This window comes from Gopherus evgoodei, unplaced genomic scaffold, assembly GCF_007399415.2.
Source record: "Gopherus evgoodei ecotype Sinaloan lineage unplaced genomic scaffold, rGopEvg1_v1.p scaffold_44_arrow_ctg1, whole genome shotgun sequence".
Lineage (NCBI taxonomy): Eukaryota > Metazoa > Chordata > Testudines > Testudinidae > Gopherus > Gopherus evgoodei.
Genome location: NW_022060065.1, coordinates 389145 through 410184, shown reverse-complemented (window position 1 = coordinate 410184; position 21040 = coordinate 389145). Strand labels below are relative to the sequence as shown.

The 21040-nt window shown below is 39.7% G+C and overlaps 1 protein-coding gene across 2 annotated transcripts in view; it reads left to right on the top strand.

Annotated features, from left to right (window-relative positions):
• TRAPPC9 (trafficking protein particle complex 9) overlaps nucleotides 1–21040 on the top strand; it is a 742651-nt gene that overhangs the window by 371810 nt on the left and 349801 nt on the right. The window contains exon 20 of one of the 2 annotated variants that reach the window (XM_030546427.1): nucleotides 2968–2994. The exons of the other annotated variant lie outside the window; for it this stretch is intronic. Coding sequence (XP_030402287.1) covers nucleotides 2968–2994 — 27 coding nt within the window. The remainder of the gene's footprint in view (nucleotides 1–2967; nucleotides 2995–21040) is intronic. 2 annotated transcript variants of the gene reach the window in all.

The window sequence follows — 21040 nt, the reverse complement described above, 5'->3', positions numbered from 1 at the left end:
GACCAGCTGTTGTGGATCACTCACCTCAAATAGCTATTGGTGGCATATATGGCATTGAAGTAGATTCTCAGTAGATTCTCTCAAGATCTATTCATGCACTTTTGCATGGATGGGTATGTGGAAAGCCTGCAGATGAGTCTTTCATGTCTTACAGATTGCATCTGGGCTGCAGGCTGCTGGTTGTATCTGTTTTAGTTCCTGGTTTTACTAACAACAAGATGTATTGTAGTGTAGTGTAAAAGCAAAAAAACACTTTTGAAGTTATAAATACCAAATGATATCCATTTCAGTTTCTCACTTACTTCAAGAACTGTCACAATACAATAATTAAGAGTACAGCTTTGCTGAATCCTCTAGAAACAACAAACTATCAGTATGTAGAAGAGCTCATTGTTTGAAATTCACCCTTCCCCCCCAAGTCTGGTTTGGTTGTTGAAAATGGAACTATTCATATTCAAATATAGGATATAATAGTTTTTTTCACTAATACTCAGTCTTCTCCCAACTGACCTACAAAGTGCTTTCTCAAGGGCATAGCAAACCTCTTCCCACAACCCAGGCTCCCCGCTCCTCAATGGGATCTCAACCTAGTGTTAAAGGACTAACTAGACCCCCGTTTGAACCTGTGCCACTTGTTTACTAACTCACCTTTCCATGAAGACAGTGTTCCTCATTGCCATCACTTCTGCCAGAAGGATAGGGGAGATAACTTTGGCGTCTCCCTTTCATGTGTTCTTTCCTGACAACGTCACACTTAGACCACATCTAAAGTTTACTCCCAAGATGACTTCTGCATTTCACATGAACCAGCTTCCAGCCTTTTATCCCAAACCTCATGGGGATAACAGTGAAACAATCCTCCATATGCTCAACATGAGAAGAGCCGTGGCCTCCTATTTGGATAGGACAAGGTCTTCAAGGAAATCTCCAAGATTTTTCCCCTCCATTGCAGATAGGTCGAAAGGTACAATGATATCAACTCAGAGACTCTCCAAATGGGTCTCTGTCTGTATTAAATTCTGTTATCAATTGTGTAATACAGCACCCCCATCTTCGGAATGCACACATTCTGTGAGGTTGGTCTCCTCATCCATCACCACCTCCAAGGGGATCCTTATATAAGAAATCTGTAGAGCAGTTACCTGGAAATCTGTGCATACATTTTCAGAGCGCTATGCCATTCTGAGGGATTTGGCCGCAGATGCCAAATTCAGTGCCACAATACGATCAGCCATATGGATTAGACTCTGAAGTCCCAGGCCCAAGTGGTTGATACTGCTTGGGAATCACCTGCAATGGAGCACCCATAGGGATACTAGTTGTAGAAGTAGTAGTTATTCCCTTGTGTAGTCGCAATGGTTCTTTGAGATGTGTGTCCCTATGTGTGCTCCGTGACCCACCCTCCTCCTCTCTACTTGGGAGTTCTAGTAGCTTACTCCGTGCTAGAGAAGGAACTGAGGAGGGAATGCTCGTGCACACTCGCTAGCCTCATGGAAGGTGAGAAGCAGTGCGTGCGCATGTGGGACAGACTGCTACTAGTGTTCTTCAATCAACAGTGCAGGGGCATAGACACACCTACTATGGCGAACTGATAGTGCAGGACCCATGTGGACAAGGTTGGAACTCTGCCATAATCTCTAATTCCCAACAGTACACAGTATTTATATTATATTATATTATTATATTTCAGTTTAGAATAGCATCTTCTTTCCAAGGTAACAACATAGTGCTCTTTCCAGTGTTTTTGTTAGAAAGCCTGAAAGACATTGTCTTCATCAGAGTGCAGAAAAATCTTCACTGTTGTTTGAGCTCTAGTTATATCAGCATTAACGAGCACTGTCTGCGGGTTGCTGAACATTTTGCTTTCTTCTCAGGAACAGCATTACCACTCTTCTCTTTTGTTCTGATTCCTGTTCACCTCTTCAGTGATGTTTGAAGAGCTCTTTACCAATAAAGAGAGTACACAGAAGCATAAAACTCTTGAAAGTACTGTTTTTGAATTTGGGTAAATGGTACACAAATCCAGATTTCTTGTTTTTTTGCCCTCTATACTAGAATTTTTTTCTACAGGACACAAGTATCTGCTACATACCAGTAAATTATGCTGAACATTTCTCAAATATATTTAATCTTTGTGCTGTTACATTTGTATTTGCATCTTCATCACTGTGTAGTACTGCTGATCTTTAGTAACAATAATTTGACTTAGAAATAATTTCCTAATCAAGATAGACGTTTGAAGGTTGGCAGAGTTTAATAGTACAGTATTAAATGTATGGCTCAGATACCAGAGGTCTTCTATTTGTTGATATACAGAAAAGGAACTATTTTATTTTTGTACACAGAGACATTCTGAATTTATAATCTGTTTTATGCCCCTGAGAAGGATATCTGTACCTTTTAAACTTATGTCATACGAGTCTACTATACATAAGCATAGAAACTTTTGGCCAGATTCCGGCTTTTACATCTTGTATTGTCTCATTGACAGGTTTACATGGAGTGTAGATTATGGCTGAATTTGTAAAATTTAATTGAATAGAAGGTTTTTAAAGCATTTCATATTTCAGAATAATTGCTCCCAATAACTTAAATTCATCCATTTAGTTGAGCAGGCAAGTATCTGCCTTTAAAAGAACTAGGTTTCATGCTCTTAACATGATTTCACCTAAACTTGACAAAGTTGGTCAGTAACTTCAGAACTTGGTAATAGAGATGATTTACTGATTATGTGCTATATGCAGTATGTAACTTTAGATAAAACATGAAAGAATCCCAGGATGTTAAAATGACAGGTCCATTTTTAAAATGAGCATTGCTGTTTAGTGAAATGCTGAGTATGGGGATGCAGTAAGGGGTAATCAGAAGCACTTATCACCTTTGATAGGTTGCAGTGTTTCCTGTGGTTTGGTTTCAGCTTTTAGCTCCTTTCTTTAGTGATCAAATATGTTCTGTCCCTCTTTGTAGGGCAAACCTTAATCTCGAAAAAGCACAGTAAGTACAAAAGTACAGCCGGAGGGGATGACTGACTACTTTAAACATCAGATATGAGAAATCTAGACTCTCTCAACCATAGGTTCAAATCCTAGCATATTTGACTTTGCTTTTTGTGTTTTCCATGATAGATTGCCATGATTGCCATGCAGTTAGGTGTGTGGAGAGACCTTACAGCCCAAAGTTCTGTGTGAAATTAGAGATTCCATGTACTTTTGGTAAGAGCAGAGGTCTGCACCTAATTCTGGCCCAAAGTTCCTCTTCCCCACACAGTTGTGCAGTGTTCTGCCTGGCTGGATATGTACCTCCACCCCAAAGGGTGGTTGTATTTCATAATATATTTCGTGAAGAATTTTAAGATCCTTTGGGATGAAATGCTGTATATAAATGTAATAATGGCATTGTCAGATTCTTTCCTTTCTGCATTGTACAGAATGGAAAGAAGTATGTATTTACCTTAATCATAACTTCCTTTGGATACCTGCTAGAAATAGGAAAGTCGATCTGTCATTTTCCAGACATTTTTTACAGATATTTTGTTCTGCTTGAAAAATGCCTTTCTGGTAACTTGAACCATTTTAAAAGACTTTATTTTATCACATGCTGCCAACCATCAGGTGTTCAAATCATGAAACAAATCAGGCACAGAAAACTTATGTAAACTACTGTGCTGAACAACAAGTGTTGAAAACTACAGATATTCTTATTTCTATATCTCAGAAGATGGGGATGGGGGAGAATAATAATATGAAATAATGTCTAAATAAAGATTGTGTTCTTGGCACCTAGCATGTGTTGGTAGGATCTCAAACGCAGTGATTAATTGCCTAATTCTGCTACCGTTGAAATCAATTGTAAAACTCCTACTGACTTAGTGGGAATAAGATTGGATCCTAAAAAAGGTACTTTCATTATGGAAAGAAACAAACATTTTGCAAGGAGTTATTTACTCAATCATTTCTCTCAGCCTGAGGAGAGGGGCCATGGTGAAGAAACACTGAAGTTTTCAGCACTAAAATTTGTATTTAACTTTACTGCCTAATGGCCAGGAAATTAACCTATTGCAGGTTTGTCATAGCTTTCTTCAGAAAAATACTGAGATCCATTTTTGTGTTGATTGAGTCAGTGACAAATATGCCATAAATGCACAGCCCAAAAGACATTCCGGATGAAGCAGTTTACAGTCTTTGTGCTGTAATTATCAACATAGTACAAAAAAGGACAGCATTCAGCAAACGTCATCATTCAGAGAAATTTCAAATCTTTCTTAATGTGGTATCCATACATACAGCATTGAAAACAGATCTTATCAGATAAATACAGATGAACTCTGTATGGTACCTCTCTGGTGGTGTCTCTCTTGCCTCCCTGGGTCTTGGTCTTTTAGTAGCCCAGCCCTGTTATGGGGCTGTATCTCCAGAGCTTCCTTCCTGGAGACACTGTCTTCCTGCAGCTCTCCCCAGGCTCAGTCCCTGCAGCCAGCCAGGAGCTCCCTCAGTGCGCCTCCGGTCTCTGCAAACACTGAGCTGTCTGTGGCCCTGCTGCTCTTCCAGGCAGCCAAGCCTGCAGTCCTTTCTTCTCCAGCTCCAAGCAACAACTAATTGCTGCTCTGTTTTGCAGCTCCTTTTACATGGCCCTCTGTCCCTGATGGGCTGCTTCCTGTGCAGCCATTCTAGCCTGCTTAGAGAACCTCTCCATTGCTCCTTTCCTGGGATGGGTGTGGCAGAACCCCGAGGCCTCCAGAAGGGGGACTTTGGCCTAGTCCACCACATCACATGCAAAGACAATAAAGCATAAAGAGAGAAATAAAGACACACAGCTGAATTCCTGTCCAGCTCATGCACCATCAATAAAAATGTTAACGAAATTCCATTTATGTGGCAAATTCTGCCCTTGCTTACACAGTGAAGTTGCACAGGTGTAACAGTGCTGGATCTGGCCTGCAAAATGCTCTTTATTTCTGATGATGGTGAATGAGTCAGAAAGATTGATTTTTGGATCCAAGGATGAGTTTGCTGGTTTGAAGATTAGAAAAAATAAAGTATTTCACTTCATAAACTGAGCAAATTTGATTTGGGCTCACTGACACAATAAACAGAACCACAAGATAACTTTTCAGTTTACAATTGCATTTTGAGTCTGAAGATTTCACATAAAACAGGCTATTGCTACAAGTAATGAGGACTGGTGGAGAAATTGTAAAATTAGGGAAAGGTTTAGCTCTAATTCTGATATACAGGTTTTATTTTAAAAAAATCATTGCTGGTAGAAATAAAGTGGAGACTGTATTGGTCTTTTTAGCTAAATATGCAGGACATTTATGTCCATAGTACAACAAGATGTGAAATCTTCTCACTTTTTGGCTGGTAAATACAAAGATGCATCTCATAAATCGGTCACACAACAGAGTAATAACATTTTTTAAATAGTCTGACAATAAAAAGTCATGAAGTTATCAGATTTGTCACTCTCAGAAAAGGAATTATATAATAAAGTATTTCTAAATGGGGGTGGGGATGGGATGAAAGGAATGAAGCATCACCTGCTATTCTAATGGTGTTTCATAATTATTACCTTCTTGACTTTTTTCTTTGCTGAGAAAATAGATATAAATAGCTCATTAGATTGTGTTGTTTGCTTGCTTGTTTGGTATGTAGTACTAATATAAATGTATTTCCTTCAGAAATTTCATCAGTTCTCGTTGTTTTAAATGAGAGAAAGCAAATAAATCCCATTACATGGACCCATCCCTTTGAATCACAATATTGTCACATTCCTCTTTCTCCTTCCTCTCCTGAATCAGGTTATAAAAGCCATAGTATGTCTTTAAAAATTAATTTAATCTCTTCTGGAGCGACAAACACTAAAATTCTGTATTATGTATTACAAACAAAAACTATGTTAAAATAACAGTATTACAGTTGCAGAGTGAAGCACTCGAAAACTAGGAAATGCTAGAATTAAGGTTGCCTTTTCATCTAATATCAGTCTCTCCTCTCATACTGTCTCTGGCCCCGTCTCTTTACCTGGACAGTCCCAGTTATCCCCTTATACCTTGGCTCCTTGTCAGATCTGTCTCCTTCCCCACACCTTCCCTGCACATCATTGGTTTCCCAGTCCCAGTCTCCTTGCCCAGCCTTTTCCAGTCCTCCCCTCCCCGCACAGCTCACAGTCCCAGTTTCCTTCTCCCTCCCATGAGTCTCCAGTTCCAGTTCTCCGCTCCAGGCTTCTTGTCCCTAACTGCTCCCACTCCCCCCCCCCCCCCGCCGCCCACAATCCACTAGTTCCTGCTCTTGTAGCCTTTGCATTTGAATCAGGGAGCTTTCTTTTCTCCATGCTGCCTGGGCCCAGCGGGGGCGAGGCATCTAGAGCATGGGAGAGCCAGGTTCCTTGCTCTTAGTTCCCGCACCTGGCTCTGGAATGGTATACCGGAGCCCAGAAAGGAAGAGGGAAAGTCCTGCTTAGCCCAGGGCTGGAACATGCTTAGCATGGGTGGAATCTTCAGAGATTTTAGCTGAAGTCAGGCAAGTCTCTACTGAACATGTGTGAACTGGAATTTTTCAGAGGCTTATTATTTTTCCAAAAGTGGGTGGATTTTCACAGTGACAGCAAAAGTTACATTACTGACGCAAAGGCTATCCGCTGCTAATTTTCAAGTCCTTGCTCCAAAGCATTGAGACGCTAAAGCTTCTCAAAGAAGAGGCCACCAGAATTTAACAACATATTTTTTCCTACTTTTGTTCTTGGAAACAGGTGAACTATTTTTGCTGAAATAAAAATAATTAAATGAATAAATTCAGCCTGGAGAAAATACCCTGCACATTAAATTTCAGCACACATGGTTAAAGTTTGACAAAATTATAAGCTCGTGAAAATGGGTCATATAATAGGAAGTGTCAGTTTAATAAGAGGTGATGTTATCATCGCTGTCTATAATAAAGACCTGCTGAGAGGGGGAGAGAGATTGTTACCCAGTTTTCATGGGAATGCAAACCGTTATTAACAAATGTTAAAATTATTAAAAGTACCTAAGTTCCACTTTCAAAAGTGGCTTAGTCAATTTGGAGCCTAAATTCCACTGACTTTTGTTGAGATGTAGTCTTGTAAGTGCTTAAGTCAACCCCTTTCCCTCCAGTTGCACAGCGGCAGTATAGCGCCCATGACTGTCAAGCATACGTGATGTACTAGTCGTTTGTCACGCTCCAAGGTCTTCACTAATAGCTCACTTTAATTCAGTCTGCTGGTGAATAGTTGTGCCACAGCAGCTATCTGTTATAGGATATGCATTTACAAAGGACATTAAAAATATCAGCACCTCCCTATAGTTCTTGTTTTGGTGTTTTTATGTTGTTAAGGAACATTTTTTTTTCTGAAAAGAGGCCAATTATCTTTAATTTTGAGGAAGGGCGTCTTGTCTTTCATCTGATGTTATCTGGAAGTCCAGGCAGATCTGACTCCTCTATTTTCAAAGACACAGTGACATTAGATGGTTGTGTCTGCAGTACTTGTCCTGAATACATACTCTTCAAAACAAGCCCTGGTTTTTGTCTTTTAAATCACCTCTTTCAATTTTCAGTACTGCCTTCAACTACATAATGCTAATTCTTTTCCCTGTCCATCTGGTAGTCAAGAACTGGCATATGTGAATAATTTAAAAATGATTAAACTACTCTACTTCATTGCAAAACTTAGAAGTCAATGTTTCTTTTTGTGATATTTCTAAGCAATCATTCCTGATTTTTCAGAGACGACTTTGATCATGTGACTTATTCTGTCTATTCTGCATTTCCATGCTGTTCAGTTCTTTAAGAATGCATCAAACTCTTTTCCTTGGACCTTTCTCACTGTAGTTTGGTCAATATGTTTATATACACAATTAAATGTGCATAAAATGTCTAAGGTATTTCTGACTATTGTCAATGAGGTAATAATGATTTAAACTGTGGTTTTGCAACATAATATTTCTCACTACTTGGGAAGTATATGCCAAAGGTTGGAATTACCAGTATGAACAAGACTGGGAATAACTAACTGTTGTTCATCACCTAATGGAAAGTGTATGTTAAAATCAAAGGTGATGGGTAAAATCTACCAAAGACTATATGGTCTATGCAGTTTAAACAGATGAAACAAAAACAAAGAACGTGAAATAAAGGGATGCAACATAGGTGGAAGAATATTTGAGTGGTTCAATATGGAAAATGGAGCAAGTTGTTGGGAGATACTTAGAAGATAAGAATGTCCATAATGGATCGGACCAATGGTCTTTCTAGCCCAATATCTGTTCTTCCTACAGTGGCCAATGCCAGGTGCTTCAGAGGGAATGAACAGAACAGGCAATGATCGAGTGATCCATCCCCTGTCATCCACTCCCAGCTCCTGGCAATCAGAGGCTAGGGCCACCCAGAGCATGGGTTTGCATCTCTGAACATCTTGACTAATAGTCATTGATGGACCACCTCCATGAACTTACCTAATTCTTTTTAGAACACCATTATAGTTTTGGCCTTCACAAAATCCATTGGCAATGAGTTCCACAGGTTGACTGTATGCTGTGTGAAGAAGTACTTCCTTATGTTTGTTTAAAACCTGCTGCCTATTAATTTCATCTTGTCACCTTTGGTACTTATGTGAAGGGATAAATAACACTTTCTTTTCCACTTTCTCCATGCCATTTATGATTGTATAGACCTCTGTCATATCTGTCTTAGTTGTCTCTTCTAAGCTGAACAGTGCCAGTCTTTTCAATCTTTCCACTTATGGAAGCTGTTCCCTACATCTAATAATTTTTGTTACACTTCTCTGCAACTTTTCCAATTCTAATATATCTTTTTTTGAGATGAGATGACCAGAACTGCATGCAGTATTCATGGTGTGGGCATACCGTGGATTTATAGAGTGGTATTATGAGATTTTATTTTTTTATCGATCCCTTTCCTAATGCTTCCTAATATTGTTAGCTTTTTTTTTCAGTGCTTCAGGGAACTATCCACAGTTACTCCAAAATCTTTCTTGAGTGGTAACAGCTAATTTAGATCCCATCATCTTCTATGCATATTTGGGATTGTTTTCCAGTGTGCATTATTTGCACTTATTAAAGTTGAATTTCATCTGCCATTTTGTCACCTAGTCATGCAGTTTTGTGAGATCCCTTTGTATCTCTTCACAGACCGCTTTGAATTTAAGTATTTTGAGTAATTTTATACCATGTGCAAATTTTGCCACCTCACTATTCAGGCCCTTTTCTAGATCTTAGGTGTTGAACAGCACAAGTCCCAGTATAGGTCCTCAGGGACCCCCTATATTTACCTTTCTCCATTGTGAAAATTGTGGCCACTTATTCCTACCCCTTGTTTCCTATCCCTTAAGCAATTACTAGTCCATAAAAATACAAAAGCCAAACCCTTCCTTTCTATCCCATGATGTCAAGGAAGAGAATGAGATTGATTGATGTACGTAAGGAGGAAGGTCTGGGTCTTGCAAATGGGAAGAGACAAGTGGTTAGCAAGGTGGTTATCGTTAAATTAAGCTTGAGGACGAACTACAGAAATTAAGTTTGTCAAGCGCCAACAAGCAAATTATGACTATTCCCAATTTTGTGTGTATGTGTTTGGGGGGGAGATTAGGAAAAAACTTATTTATTAATGTAAACACACCCCTATTTCTGCTGTTAGTTTTGAATTTATAGGCCTGATCCTGCTAACACTTTACCTAAGTGACTGCCATTGAGGACACTAACATGCATAGCTTTTTTATAGAGGTCTGGCTATATCCCTCATGGTTTCATATGAACATCATTCTAATCAGCACATTTTCCTTTCATGAACTGAGAGCTGCTGTTTAGCCAGTGTCATAACGTCTGGTAATAATGTATATTCAGTTCATCCTTTTGGTTTGCAATGAGAGAAAATATATTTTTGGTTGCACTGAAAACATCAGTTACCTGATTTTGGAACATATATAAACTGTTGTGCCTATGACAATTCATTTTGGCCTTTTTCACAATGACTCTAATTCTGTCTTCTAAAAAAAATTTCACTTAATTATATGCATAACACAACTTTCTGCCTTTTATTTAATTGGGCTCGCCTACATTGTTTCTGCCTAGTAGATGATTATTTAGCAATTTGCAATTTGTGTATCCCCTAGAGAAACTAAATCATGTTAAATGGGAATAAAAGCCTCTCCACTATTTTGTCCTTGATTTACTGCATGGTGCTCTCTCTCTCTCTCTCTTTATGCATTATTCTGGAAAGATAAGAATATAAATTAGACTGAAAAGAAAACAAATGACAAAATACCATGTGGTGAAAGACTGGGAAATGGTGAGAGAACAGTAAGCAATGGAAAGGGAAATCATTTGTTGATAAGTCTTTGTTTGAAGAAAAAAGCAGGCCATATATGTGTTTGGTTTTGTACATTTTTGATTGTTACATTATTTAGAGTGGGAATTTTGTATTTTATGTTCATGTTTGAAATGATAATAAATCAGAGCACGAGTAGGAAATACCAAAATTAAGAAGTGGTAAGTATCAGAGAAAACAGTGTCAAAGAAACAGGATAAGACATGAGCTTATTATTTATGATGCTTTTGGAACATTTTGTATTTGACATTTAATACCATTTCATGGCTGAGATACTTTTCAGTTGTAGGCACCAACCTCTGGAGTGCAAGGAAAGAATGCTTTGGTTTTAATACTGCTTATTTTTTGTAATACTCAAGAAATTAAGTAAGTAATACTAAAATGTTTGCAGTTGCAGTATTCCTGTTTGCTTAGTATCTAATACATAATTCCAACTATATATTTGTAGACCTACAATATTACTTAATAAGTTAGATGATTTGGGCCAGAGTATATGAACTTTTTGTAGAGTTGTTACCTCCAAGTCCTTACACTTTAAATTTATCTTTTTTTTTAATGTCTCATTCTTTGCACTGTAGATGTAAAACCAAACATCCAACAAATCAGGTACATCTTTGGTCCTGTGGATGTTTGATACCACTATGTAGCACTTACATCACACTTTTCTATTTTCAAAGTCCTTAACAGATATTGACTGAGCAAACTTCACAATGCTCTAGTGAGAGACATAAGTATTGTTGTTGGCATCAATTTGGTGCCCCTCACCATTTTATATGGGTGCCTTATAGGGCTTTGAGGTAGGCATTGTTAGCCCCATTTTACAGATAGAAATAGAAGCAGAAAGGTTGTGAATTGTTTAAACTTTAATTGCACAGAGAGAGACAGACTCACAGCACAGATTCAGTCTCTGGAGTTGTGCTCACTCTACAGTCCTCTCTCTTAGGAATGTTGTATAGTCTCATATTGCTTGAGATTAAATGACGCACATGGTTCCTCCATGAAAGAACTGAGTTTGGCACTCACAAAGAGAATTCACTTCATTTTCAATACTACTCTTACAAGCAAAAGTAGGGTACATATGGTAAAAAAGCTCTAGTAGGACAAGGAAAAAAATATTTGTGCAGTTATTAATTTTGAGTGGGAGTGGACTCAGCAATATAGTATTCCTAAATATTGATATAAATCATGTTTGTAAATACATCAAGCCCTTAGAGCCCCGAGAATATTTTCTCATTACTCGCAATGTGGCATTAGACATAGACCATACATATGTGCTTTCAGTGCATACACAATGAGATGGGGAAAGAGATTGAAAGTCTCCCAAAATTAAGTTTCAAATGCACATTTTTCAATTTAAGTACTAAAGCCTGTAGCTTGAGTTCTGTAACATGTTGCACAGCTTCTGAATTTTCTCCTTTAATGATTTTCATTTATCCTGAGACAATTATGCCCATTTTTCCAAGAGAAGTTTCTGCAAGTAGAAAATCCCTCCTCCTACCCCCATCAGCCTCAGAGGTGGGTAGGCGTGTGTATCTTTGTCTGGATGAACAGGGGAGAGAAGACCCTTGGCCCCTTTAAAGAATATACCCATGCCCCTTTTACGCTATTAGACTCCTTGTGGGCTAGAGGAGGAGGGCTTATGTGGCTTATTCTGATTTGCTAGACAAAAGGGTACAAAGGTATAAGCCCTCCCCCCCCCCCCACTTCTGAGGTGTCATTCTGCCTTGGGAAGGAAAGCTCACTTCACTCCCACCTTGGGATTAGAGTAGGACCCAAGTTTTTGGGCCTTCCTTTAGTTGTCATGCTATTCATAGAATATCAGGGTTGGAAGGAACCTCAGGAGGTCATCTAGTCCAACTCCCTGCTCAAAGCAGGACCAATCCCCAGACAGATTTTTACCCCAGTTCCCTAAATGGCCCCTTCAAGTATTGAACTCTCAATCCTGGGTTTAGCAGGCCAATGTGCAAACCACTGAGCTATCCCTCCCTCCTTCCTTTTCATCTTTCTGGGGCTGGAAAGGAATCTTTCCCTAAATGCCACTTTGGCCTGGGCAGTGTGGGTTATCTCGACTTCCTCTCAGCAGCCCAGGGACCCTGGGTGAGTTGTAAAATTAATTTTGTTGAAACTTGGCAGGTACCCAGTTGTGTAGGAGTCTGGTTCCCTGATAAAGAGGAATTGGAAGTGGGTAAGGATAAGTATTTCCAAAAAAATATCTCCTAGGGGTTGGGGTTCCTAATGCCTGGTACAGTGAGGAGACACTCCTTTTTTCCCATCCCACTGACTTTTGGACAAGGGTAGTGTCAAGGTTTTCCCCCCACTTTGAACTTTAGCGTCCAAAAAGTGGGGATCTGCATGGACCCTTCTAAGCTTAATTCCTAGCTTAGATCTGATAATGCTGCCACCAGCCAAAAATACAGTGTTTGGCACACTTCCTGTTCACCCAAAACCTTCCCTGGAGAACCCAAGACCCAAACCCCTTGGGTCTTAAAACAAGGAGAAATAAACCATCCCCCCTCCTTTCCCCTCCCTGGGTTACCCTGAGAGGCTACACTGATCCAAACTCCTTGGATCTTAAAACAAAGAGGAATTAACTTTCCCGTGCCCCTTTCCCCCCACCAATCCCTGGTGAGTTCAGACTCAATCCCCTTGGGTCTTAAAACAAGGGAAAAATCAATCAGGTTCTTAAAAAAAAGAAAGCTTTTAATTAAAGAAAGAAAAAGTAAAAATTATCTCTGTAAAATCAGGATGGTAAATGCTTACAGGGGATTCAGATTCATAGAGACTAGAGGGACTTCCTTGCACCCCCCCCACCTGAGATTCAAAGTTACAGCAAACAGAGGTAAAAATCCTTCCAGCAAAATACACATTTACAAGTTAAGAAAACAAACATAAGGCTAATCCGCCTTTCCTGGCTATACTTACTATTTTGAAACATGAGAGACTGATTCAGAAAGATTGGAGAAAACCTGGGTGTACGTCTGGTCCCTCTTAGCCTCAAGAGCGAACAACGAACAAGACAAACAGCACAAACAAAGACTTCCCTCCACCAAGATTTGAAAGTATCTTGTCCCCCGATTGGTCCTCTGGTCAGATGTCAGCCAGGTTTACTGAGCTTCTTAACCCTTTACAGGTAAAAGAGACATTAGCCCTTAACTATCTGTTTATTACGGGGAGGCTGTTGGTGTCTCAGCAATTGTACTGGGACCAGGTTAACGGGGAAGACTGATGGTAGCTCTCCATCTGGTGGAATGATTACAAAGGAGGGATGAATTGTGGCCTAGTTAAACCATATTTCTGGTGTCTTGTCCTGTGCTGTGAGGGAGAATGCTTTTCTTTTTCTGAAACCACCTTTTACCACCTATTACCAGAAAGTAATTCATATGCTTAGCTTGAATCCTAGAAATTGTGTGAGGTTCAGGGATTTGCACAAGGGGAAAATAACAGAAACAAATTAGCTATTGTGAAGTTGAAAGGGGTAATTTTAAACTGTTGGACAGCAAGCAATTTTGTTTTCAAAATTACTAAAAATATTTAGTTTAGAGAAACAAGAAATGCTCGGCCAGCTCTTACTAGTTGTTTCTCTTACTGTGAATTCAGGGGTGTGACTTTCACTATTTTAGTCACAGGGGTTCTTTTACATACCTTAGGGGATCTCATGATCAAAACCAAACAAAACATCACATTTATTTAACCATGACTATGTTATTACTAAGAAAGGAAAAGAAAAAATTAAACAAAACGTACATGACCAAATATAAATGATAAACCTGAACAGCTTAACGGGACTAAATCGGGGGCCCCAGATAATCTGCATCCAAGAATATTAAAGGAATTGGCACATGAAATTGCAAGCCCATTAGCAAGAATTTTTAATGAATCTGTAAACTCAGAGGTTGTACTGTATGACTGGAGAATTGCTAACAGAGTTTCTATCTTTAAGAAAGGGGGAAAATGTGATCCTGGCAACTACAGGCCTGTTAGTTTGACATCTGTAGTATGCAAGGTCTTGGAAAAATTTTTGAAAGAGAAAGTAGTTAAGGACATTGAGGTCAGTGATAATTGGGACAAAATACAACATGGTTTTACAAAAGGTAGATTGTGCCAAATGAATCTGATCTCCTTCTTTGAGAAGGTAACAGATTTTTTAGACAAAGAAAACGCAGTGGATCTAATTTACCTCGATTTCAGTAAGGCATTTGATACGGTTCCACATGGGGAATTATTAGCTAAATTGGAAAAGATGGGGATCAATATGAAAACTGAAAGGTGGATAAGGAACTGGTTAAAGGAGTCTTGAATGGGTCATACTGAAAGGTGAACTGTCAGGCTGGAAGGAGATTGCTAGTGGAGTTCCTCAGGGATCGGTTTTGGGACCAATCTTATTTAATCTTTTTGTTACTGACCTTGGCACAAAAAGTGGGAATGTGCTAATAAAGTTTGTGAATGACATGAAGCTGGGAGGTATTGCCAATACCGAGAAGGACCAGGATATCCTACAGGAAGATCTGGATGACCTTGTAAACTGGCGTAATAGTAATAGGATGAAATTTAATAGTGAAAAATGCAAGGTCATGTATTTAGGGATTAACAACCAGAATTATTGTTATAAGCTGGGGATGCATCAGTTGGAAGTAACAGAGGAGGAGAAGGACCTTGGAGTATTGGTTGATGACAGGATGACTATGAGCTGCCAATGTGATATGTCCGTGAAAAAAACTAATGGGGTCTTGGGATGCCTCAGGGGAAGTATTTCCAGTAGAGATAAGGAGGAGTTAGTACTGTTATACAAGCACTGATGAGACCTCGTCTGGAATACTGTGTGCAGTTCTGGTCTCCCATGTTTAAGAAGGATGAATTCAAACTGGAACAGGTACAGAGAAGGGCTACTAGAATGATCTGAGGAATGGAAAACCTGTCTTTTATGAAAGGAGACTCAAAGAGCTTGGCTTGTTTAGCCTAACCAAAAGAAGGCTGAGGGGAGATATTGCCCTCTATAAATATATCAGAGGAGTAAATACCAGGGAGGGAGAGGAATTATTTAAGCTCCGTACCAATGTGAACACAAGAACAAATGGATGTAAACTGACCATCAGGAAGTTTAGACTTGAAATTAGATGAAGGTTTCTAACCATCAGTGGAGTGAAGTTCTGGAACTGCCTTTCAAGGGGAGCAGTGGGGGCAAAAGACATATCTGACTTCAAGACTAAGCTTGATAGATTTATGGAGGGGATGGTATAATGGGATAGCCTAATTTTGGCAATTAGTTGGTCTTTGACTATTAGCAGTAAATATGCCCAATGGCTTGTGATAGGATGTTCAATGGGATAGGATCTGAGTTACTAGAGAGAATTCCTTCCTGGGTGTCTGGCTGGTGACACTTGCCCACATGCTCAGGTTTTAACTGATCGTCATATTTGGGATCAGGAAGGAATTTGCCTCCAGGGCAGATTGGCAGAGGCCCTTGGGGGTTTTCGCCTTCCTCTGCAGCATGGGGCATGGGTCATTTGCTGGAAGATTCTCTGCATCTCGAAGTCTTTAAAGCATGATTTGAGGACTTAAATGGCTCAGACACAGGTTTGATACAGGAGTGTTTGGGTGAGATTCTGTGGTCTGCTTTGTGCAGGAGGTCAGACTAGATGATCATAATGGTCCCTTCTGACCTTCAAGTCTGTGATTCCATGATTCTGTGTCCATTGCAGTGTCTTTTGTATGCCTCCCAGTGGAGAGCTTTTAACAGAGATTACACCTTTGAGAATTAACCACATCGGAGACATTTCTTGTTTGGTAAATTAAGTTCTCTGAAAACATCCACTCAATGGAGTCTGGTAGAGGGCAAATATATTGGTCGCTGGATGAGTAGTTTTCTGTTCCCTGAGTGACCGGAGAGGGGCTGCACTAGAGTAATCAGGAACTTGCTAGAACCAATTAAGGCAGACAGGCTGATTAGATCACCTACAGCCAATCAAGGCAGGCTAATCAGGGCACCTGGGTTTAAAAAGGAGCTCACTTGAGTTTGTGGTGGGTGTGTGAGGTGCTGGGAGCAAGAGGCGCAAGGAGCTGAGAGTGAGAGGGTATGCTACTGGAGGACTAAGGAGTACAAGCGTTATCAGACACCAGGAGGAAGGTCCTGTGGTGAGGATAAAGAAGGTGTTTGGAGGAGGCCATGGGGAAATAGCCCAGGGAGTTGCAGCTATTACAGGAGGCACTATAGACAGCTGCAATCCACAGGGCCCTGGGCTGGAACCCAGAGTAGAATGTGGGCCTGGGTTCCCCCTAAACCTCCCAACTCCTGATCAGATACAGGAGGAGTTGACCCAGACTGTGGATTCCACCAGAGGAGAAGATCACTAAGGTTGCAAATCTGCCAGTAAGCGCAGGACCCACCAAGGTAGAGGAGGAACTTTGTCACAATAGTTAATGTTGGTTTTTAAGTATCGGAATTTTAGTTAAAGTAGTTACATTGTTCAGGTGACTTTCAGGTATATATTTTTCTTGTTACCTAGTACTGATCTTCAGTCTTCATGGCTGACCAGAAATCACACAGTTTCAAATATTCTCTTTCATGTGACATGGCCATTCCCTTTAATGATGGCCATACAGAATATTCATTTTGTTTAGGTGATGGGACATATTTCGAACACATGCTCAATTTATTTATTTTCACAGAAAACTAAAAAATCTAGATGGGCTAGATTTTTATTAGATAAATCAATGAGACTAGCCTCAAATACTGGTGTACCGCAGATTAAGCTCTCTCAGAAAAGTCCTTCTCTAGTTCTGGTGCCTATAAGTTGGTCCCTTCCATCCTTGTGTGGTAAAGGCTCAGGTGCTGAAATCATTGGATGGAGATAAGTCCCATCATCATTTCCATGAAGAACGTAAAAGGAGGTCACCTCCTTAGGCACCTCCCAAAAAGAGGAGAATTAAATCTCTTCAGAGGCTGGATGAAAAGGGTATTCAAGGTGTAAATGTAAGTTCTCAGACACCATTAAACAGACTCTATCATTACTGACAGGCCTGGTACTCTACAACATGGCACTGGTCTGGATGCCTTCAGTATTGGCTCGGCTAGCACCAACTTTTACAGCACCGAAAGACTTAATAATCTTAGACTTTCCTGAGTCCCCATGACTAGAACAGACACAGAGAATTCCATTATTAGTATCAAGCAGTTCTTTACTCAGGGACACAGGTACTGTCCTTCTTGGAATGACTTTAAAATCTGCTCTCTCTGTCTGAGAAGAATATTCTTTCTCATCCTCTTTGGTGGATAGTAGGGGGGTTCTCCATCTTATTTTCCAGCATATTTTTCCACAGGTCCATATATTAGGACCCCGCCTAATTATAGTAGCGATAGATAACACAGAGGGGACTCATCCATCCTGGTCTCAACACCTTGGCCTAGTGCACATTTTTCATATAGAGGACGCTCATGGCCATATTGAGCTTTTCAATTATGTAGTCTGCAGTCTACCAGGACACAGAACAGTAACCTCGTACCATTCCAGCACAGCAGCAACTCCACTCATCTGAGACAGAGCAAACTCATCACACTGATCTTTCTACATCAGCATTATCAAAGCTGTATCTCCAGCAGCAGCAACACCTCCTGATGATTATAAAGCATTTTAAGAGCTTCTAAAAAGGCTGCTTGAAATGCTGAAAATTCCAGTAGAGGTGGTGAGCAAAAAATCTTACAAATTATTGGAAATTTTACATACCTTACTGCCAGAGTGGCAATGCCAGTTAACAAAAGCCTTCTAGAGCTGACTCAGCTGCTGTGGGAACTTCAACCGCAATCCCTGTGACATAAAAGTAGACAAAATATAACCAGGCCAGGCCTTGGGATTTGAGTATTTTTGTGTATAGCCAACACCTTTTTCTCTCGTCATTGTGGTGGTGTGTCCAAGAATGTATTAATCAGCACAGTTATAAGTACACTCTGAAAGAAAAGGACCAAAGAAATAAGACTTACTGGGTAAAAAAAATATTATTCTTCAAGTTTACAAATGAGAATCTTGAATTATCAGACTTTCTTTTCAAAAGATAACTTCCAATGTTGGCGTAGAGTTGCCAATTTTTTTGATAGTGTACCACAAGCATTGAGACAGGAGCTACAGTTGTTAATCAGTGAAGGACAACTAATCCCAAGAACAGTTCTTTAAGCCACTATAGATTTATCAAACACCATGGCATATTCAGTGGTGACTGTCATAACAATGAGATGTTTATCATGGCTTCAATCATCTGGTATTTCATGAGAGGTACAAAATACTGTAGAGGGCTTACACTTTTAAGGAAGCAAACCTTTTGGGTCAAAAAACAGATGACATCTTACACATCTTAGAAGATGTTTGTTAAACTTAAGATCACTGGTTGTCTGTTCCATGCAGCTAAAGAGAAGACAATACTAATCACCTCAAGCAAGGCAACCTTCTCAACCTTTTGCATACTCATACCAACAGCCTACAGAATATCTAGGAAAGAAGCAACATTTTCGTAAGAGAGGTCCATCTGCTTTTTCTGCGTCCACTTCTTCAATTGTTTCTGACGAACAAAAAACAAATGTTGATGGTGCTGTTGAGAGCTTTTGAGAACCAATCTGTATGGATCTTTTCACTTTGCTGACTCCTTTTGGAAACAGACTTGCTTATTTTTGGGAAACCTGGAACAAACTTTTAGCAGATCAATTGGTCCCCAGTATTATCTGAACTGGGTAGTTCTAGTTCTAGATTATCCCTGTCCCTTATCTGCAGGGACCTCTTTCATGAGAGGATACTACAACAAAAATTCAATCCTTATTGCTTGTTGGAGCCATGGATTAGGTTCCTCTGCAATACAGGGGAAAGGATTTTTATTCTAATTTCCATGGTCTACAGGACTGAGATATACATACTCACCAATTCCCTTAATACCAAGAATTTTAAGAGAGATGAAACAGGACTGTGAAGATAATTGCTTCAGCTTGGGCCTGATAATTTTGGTTTCCAGACCTCTTAACATTGTCAATTTGACCCCCAGTATTTTTATCTCTAATTCTGCATCTGATTTCTCAAGATGAACTGAGGATCCTTCCTCCAGGCTATCAATCATCCCTGAATTTTCCATATCCATACAGATTGTATGGATATGGAAAGGACTTGCTCTAGGGTCATCCAAAATATTTTGATAGCAGAAAAGATTGTGAGATCTGCTTATAATGTTAAATAGAAGAGATTTTTGTTCTGGGCTGAAGATCACTATATCTCACCATTTTGAACAGACATTCATTTTATTTCAGATTACCTACTCTCCCTGAAGTCAACAGCTTTCTCAGTTAGTTTTGTGATGGTTCACCTGACAGATATGTCTGCTTTCCATCTACCTATTGAGAACTATACTGAATGTTCAGATCCTACGGTGGGCAGGTGTTCCTGCCAATTAAACTGTCTGTGCTGTGAGCTAGGAGTGTGATTCCCCTGCTTACAAACACGTGTTTGCACTAACTCAGGATAGCACAAATATAAATAGTCTAGCCATGGTAGCACAGATAGCAGCAATGGAGTCATTGATTACCTGTGCTGAGTACAAACCTGCCTGAAACGGTGAGTATATACTCGGCATGGATAACCCATGCTTCCTATGCTGCTGTGGCTACATTGCTATTTATACTAGTGCTAGCTCGTTGAGAGCTAACACAAGTATGCGGTCACGAGCAGGGAAATCACCTTCCTGCATAGTGTAGATATAGCATTAGAGAACCTCATCCCTCGTGGTATTTGTATGTAGTATTAGTGAGTCACATGGTTCCATCCTGTGAACCATTAGCAACAGGTTCACATCAACATCCTTCCATGAGAACCTCATTTCTAGTGGCCATTACATTAGTGCAGAGAGTGGGAGACTATCAACCCTTAACAGCAAGCCCACCAGACACTGATTTTTGTAGAGAGAAAATCTCTTAGGACTCAACCTAGTTTATTCCAAAAGTTCAATCAGATTTTCATAATAATCAGACTGTTAATAATCAGACTGTTAAGTCACACCCCTTAGATGTATTAAGATCCATATCCTTTAATTAACATAGAGCTAAACTATTTAGAATCTCATCTAGACTAGTTATAGACTAAAATACTGAGAGGGTAAAAGGGAAGACTGTTTCTTCCTAAAGAATAGCTAAATTGATCTTTGATTGTATCAGACATTATCTGATTGCTAAACGAGATCTTCCTGTTCAGATCAAGGCTAACTCTACTAGAGCTTATGCTGCTTGGGCATCTTCTTTTAGAAATGTTCTAATTCCTGAAATACATATAGCAGCCATTTGGCACTCAATTCATACTTTTACAGAGCATTATGCCATAGGGGAGGCTGCCAAAGCGGATGCTGGCTTTGGCAAAGTAGTTATTTAATCACTATTATCTTGGGACTCCAATATCACACCTCCAGTGAGGTCATTGCTTGGGATTCATCAGGAGTGTAATACACATAGATAATTACTTTAAGAAGAAAAAGAGGTTACTTACTTTGCAATGTCTGATGTTCTTCAAGATGTGTTGTTTATATGTATTCCACAACCTGCCTTTCTGTCATACCATATTGAATTCTACACTCATTGGATGTTTGTTTAATGAAGGAGCTGATATTCGTTTGGCCCCACTCCACCCTTTTATGCCCTCAGGAGGAGGGGGCACAAGGACAGG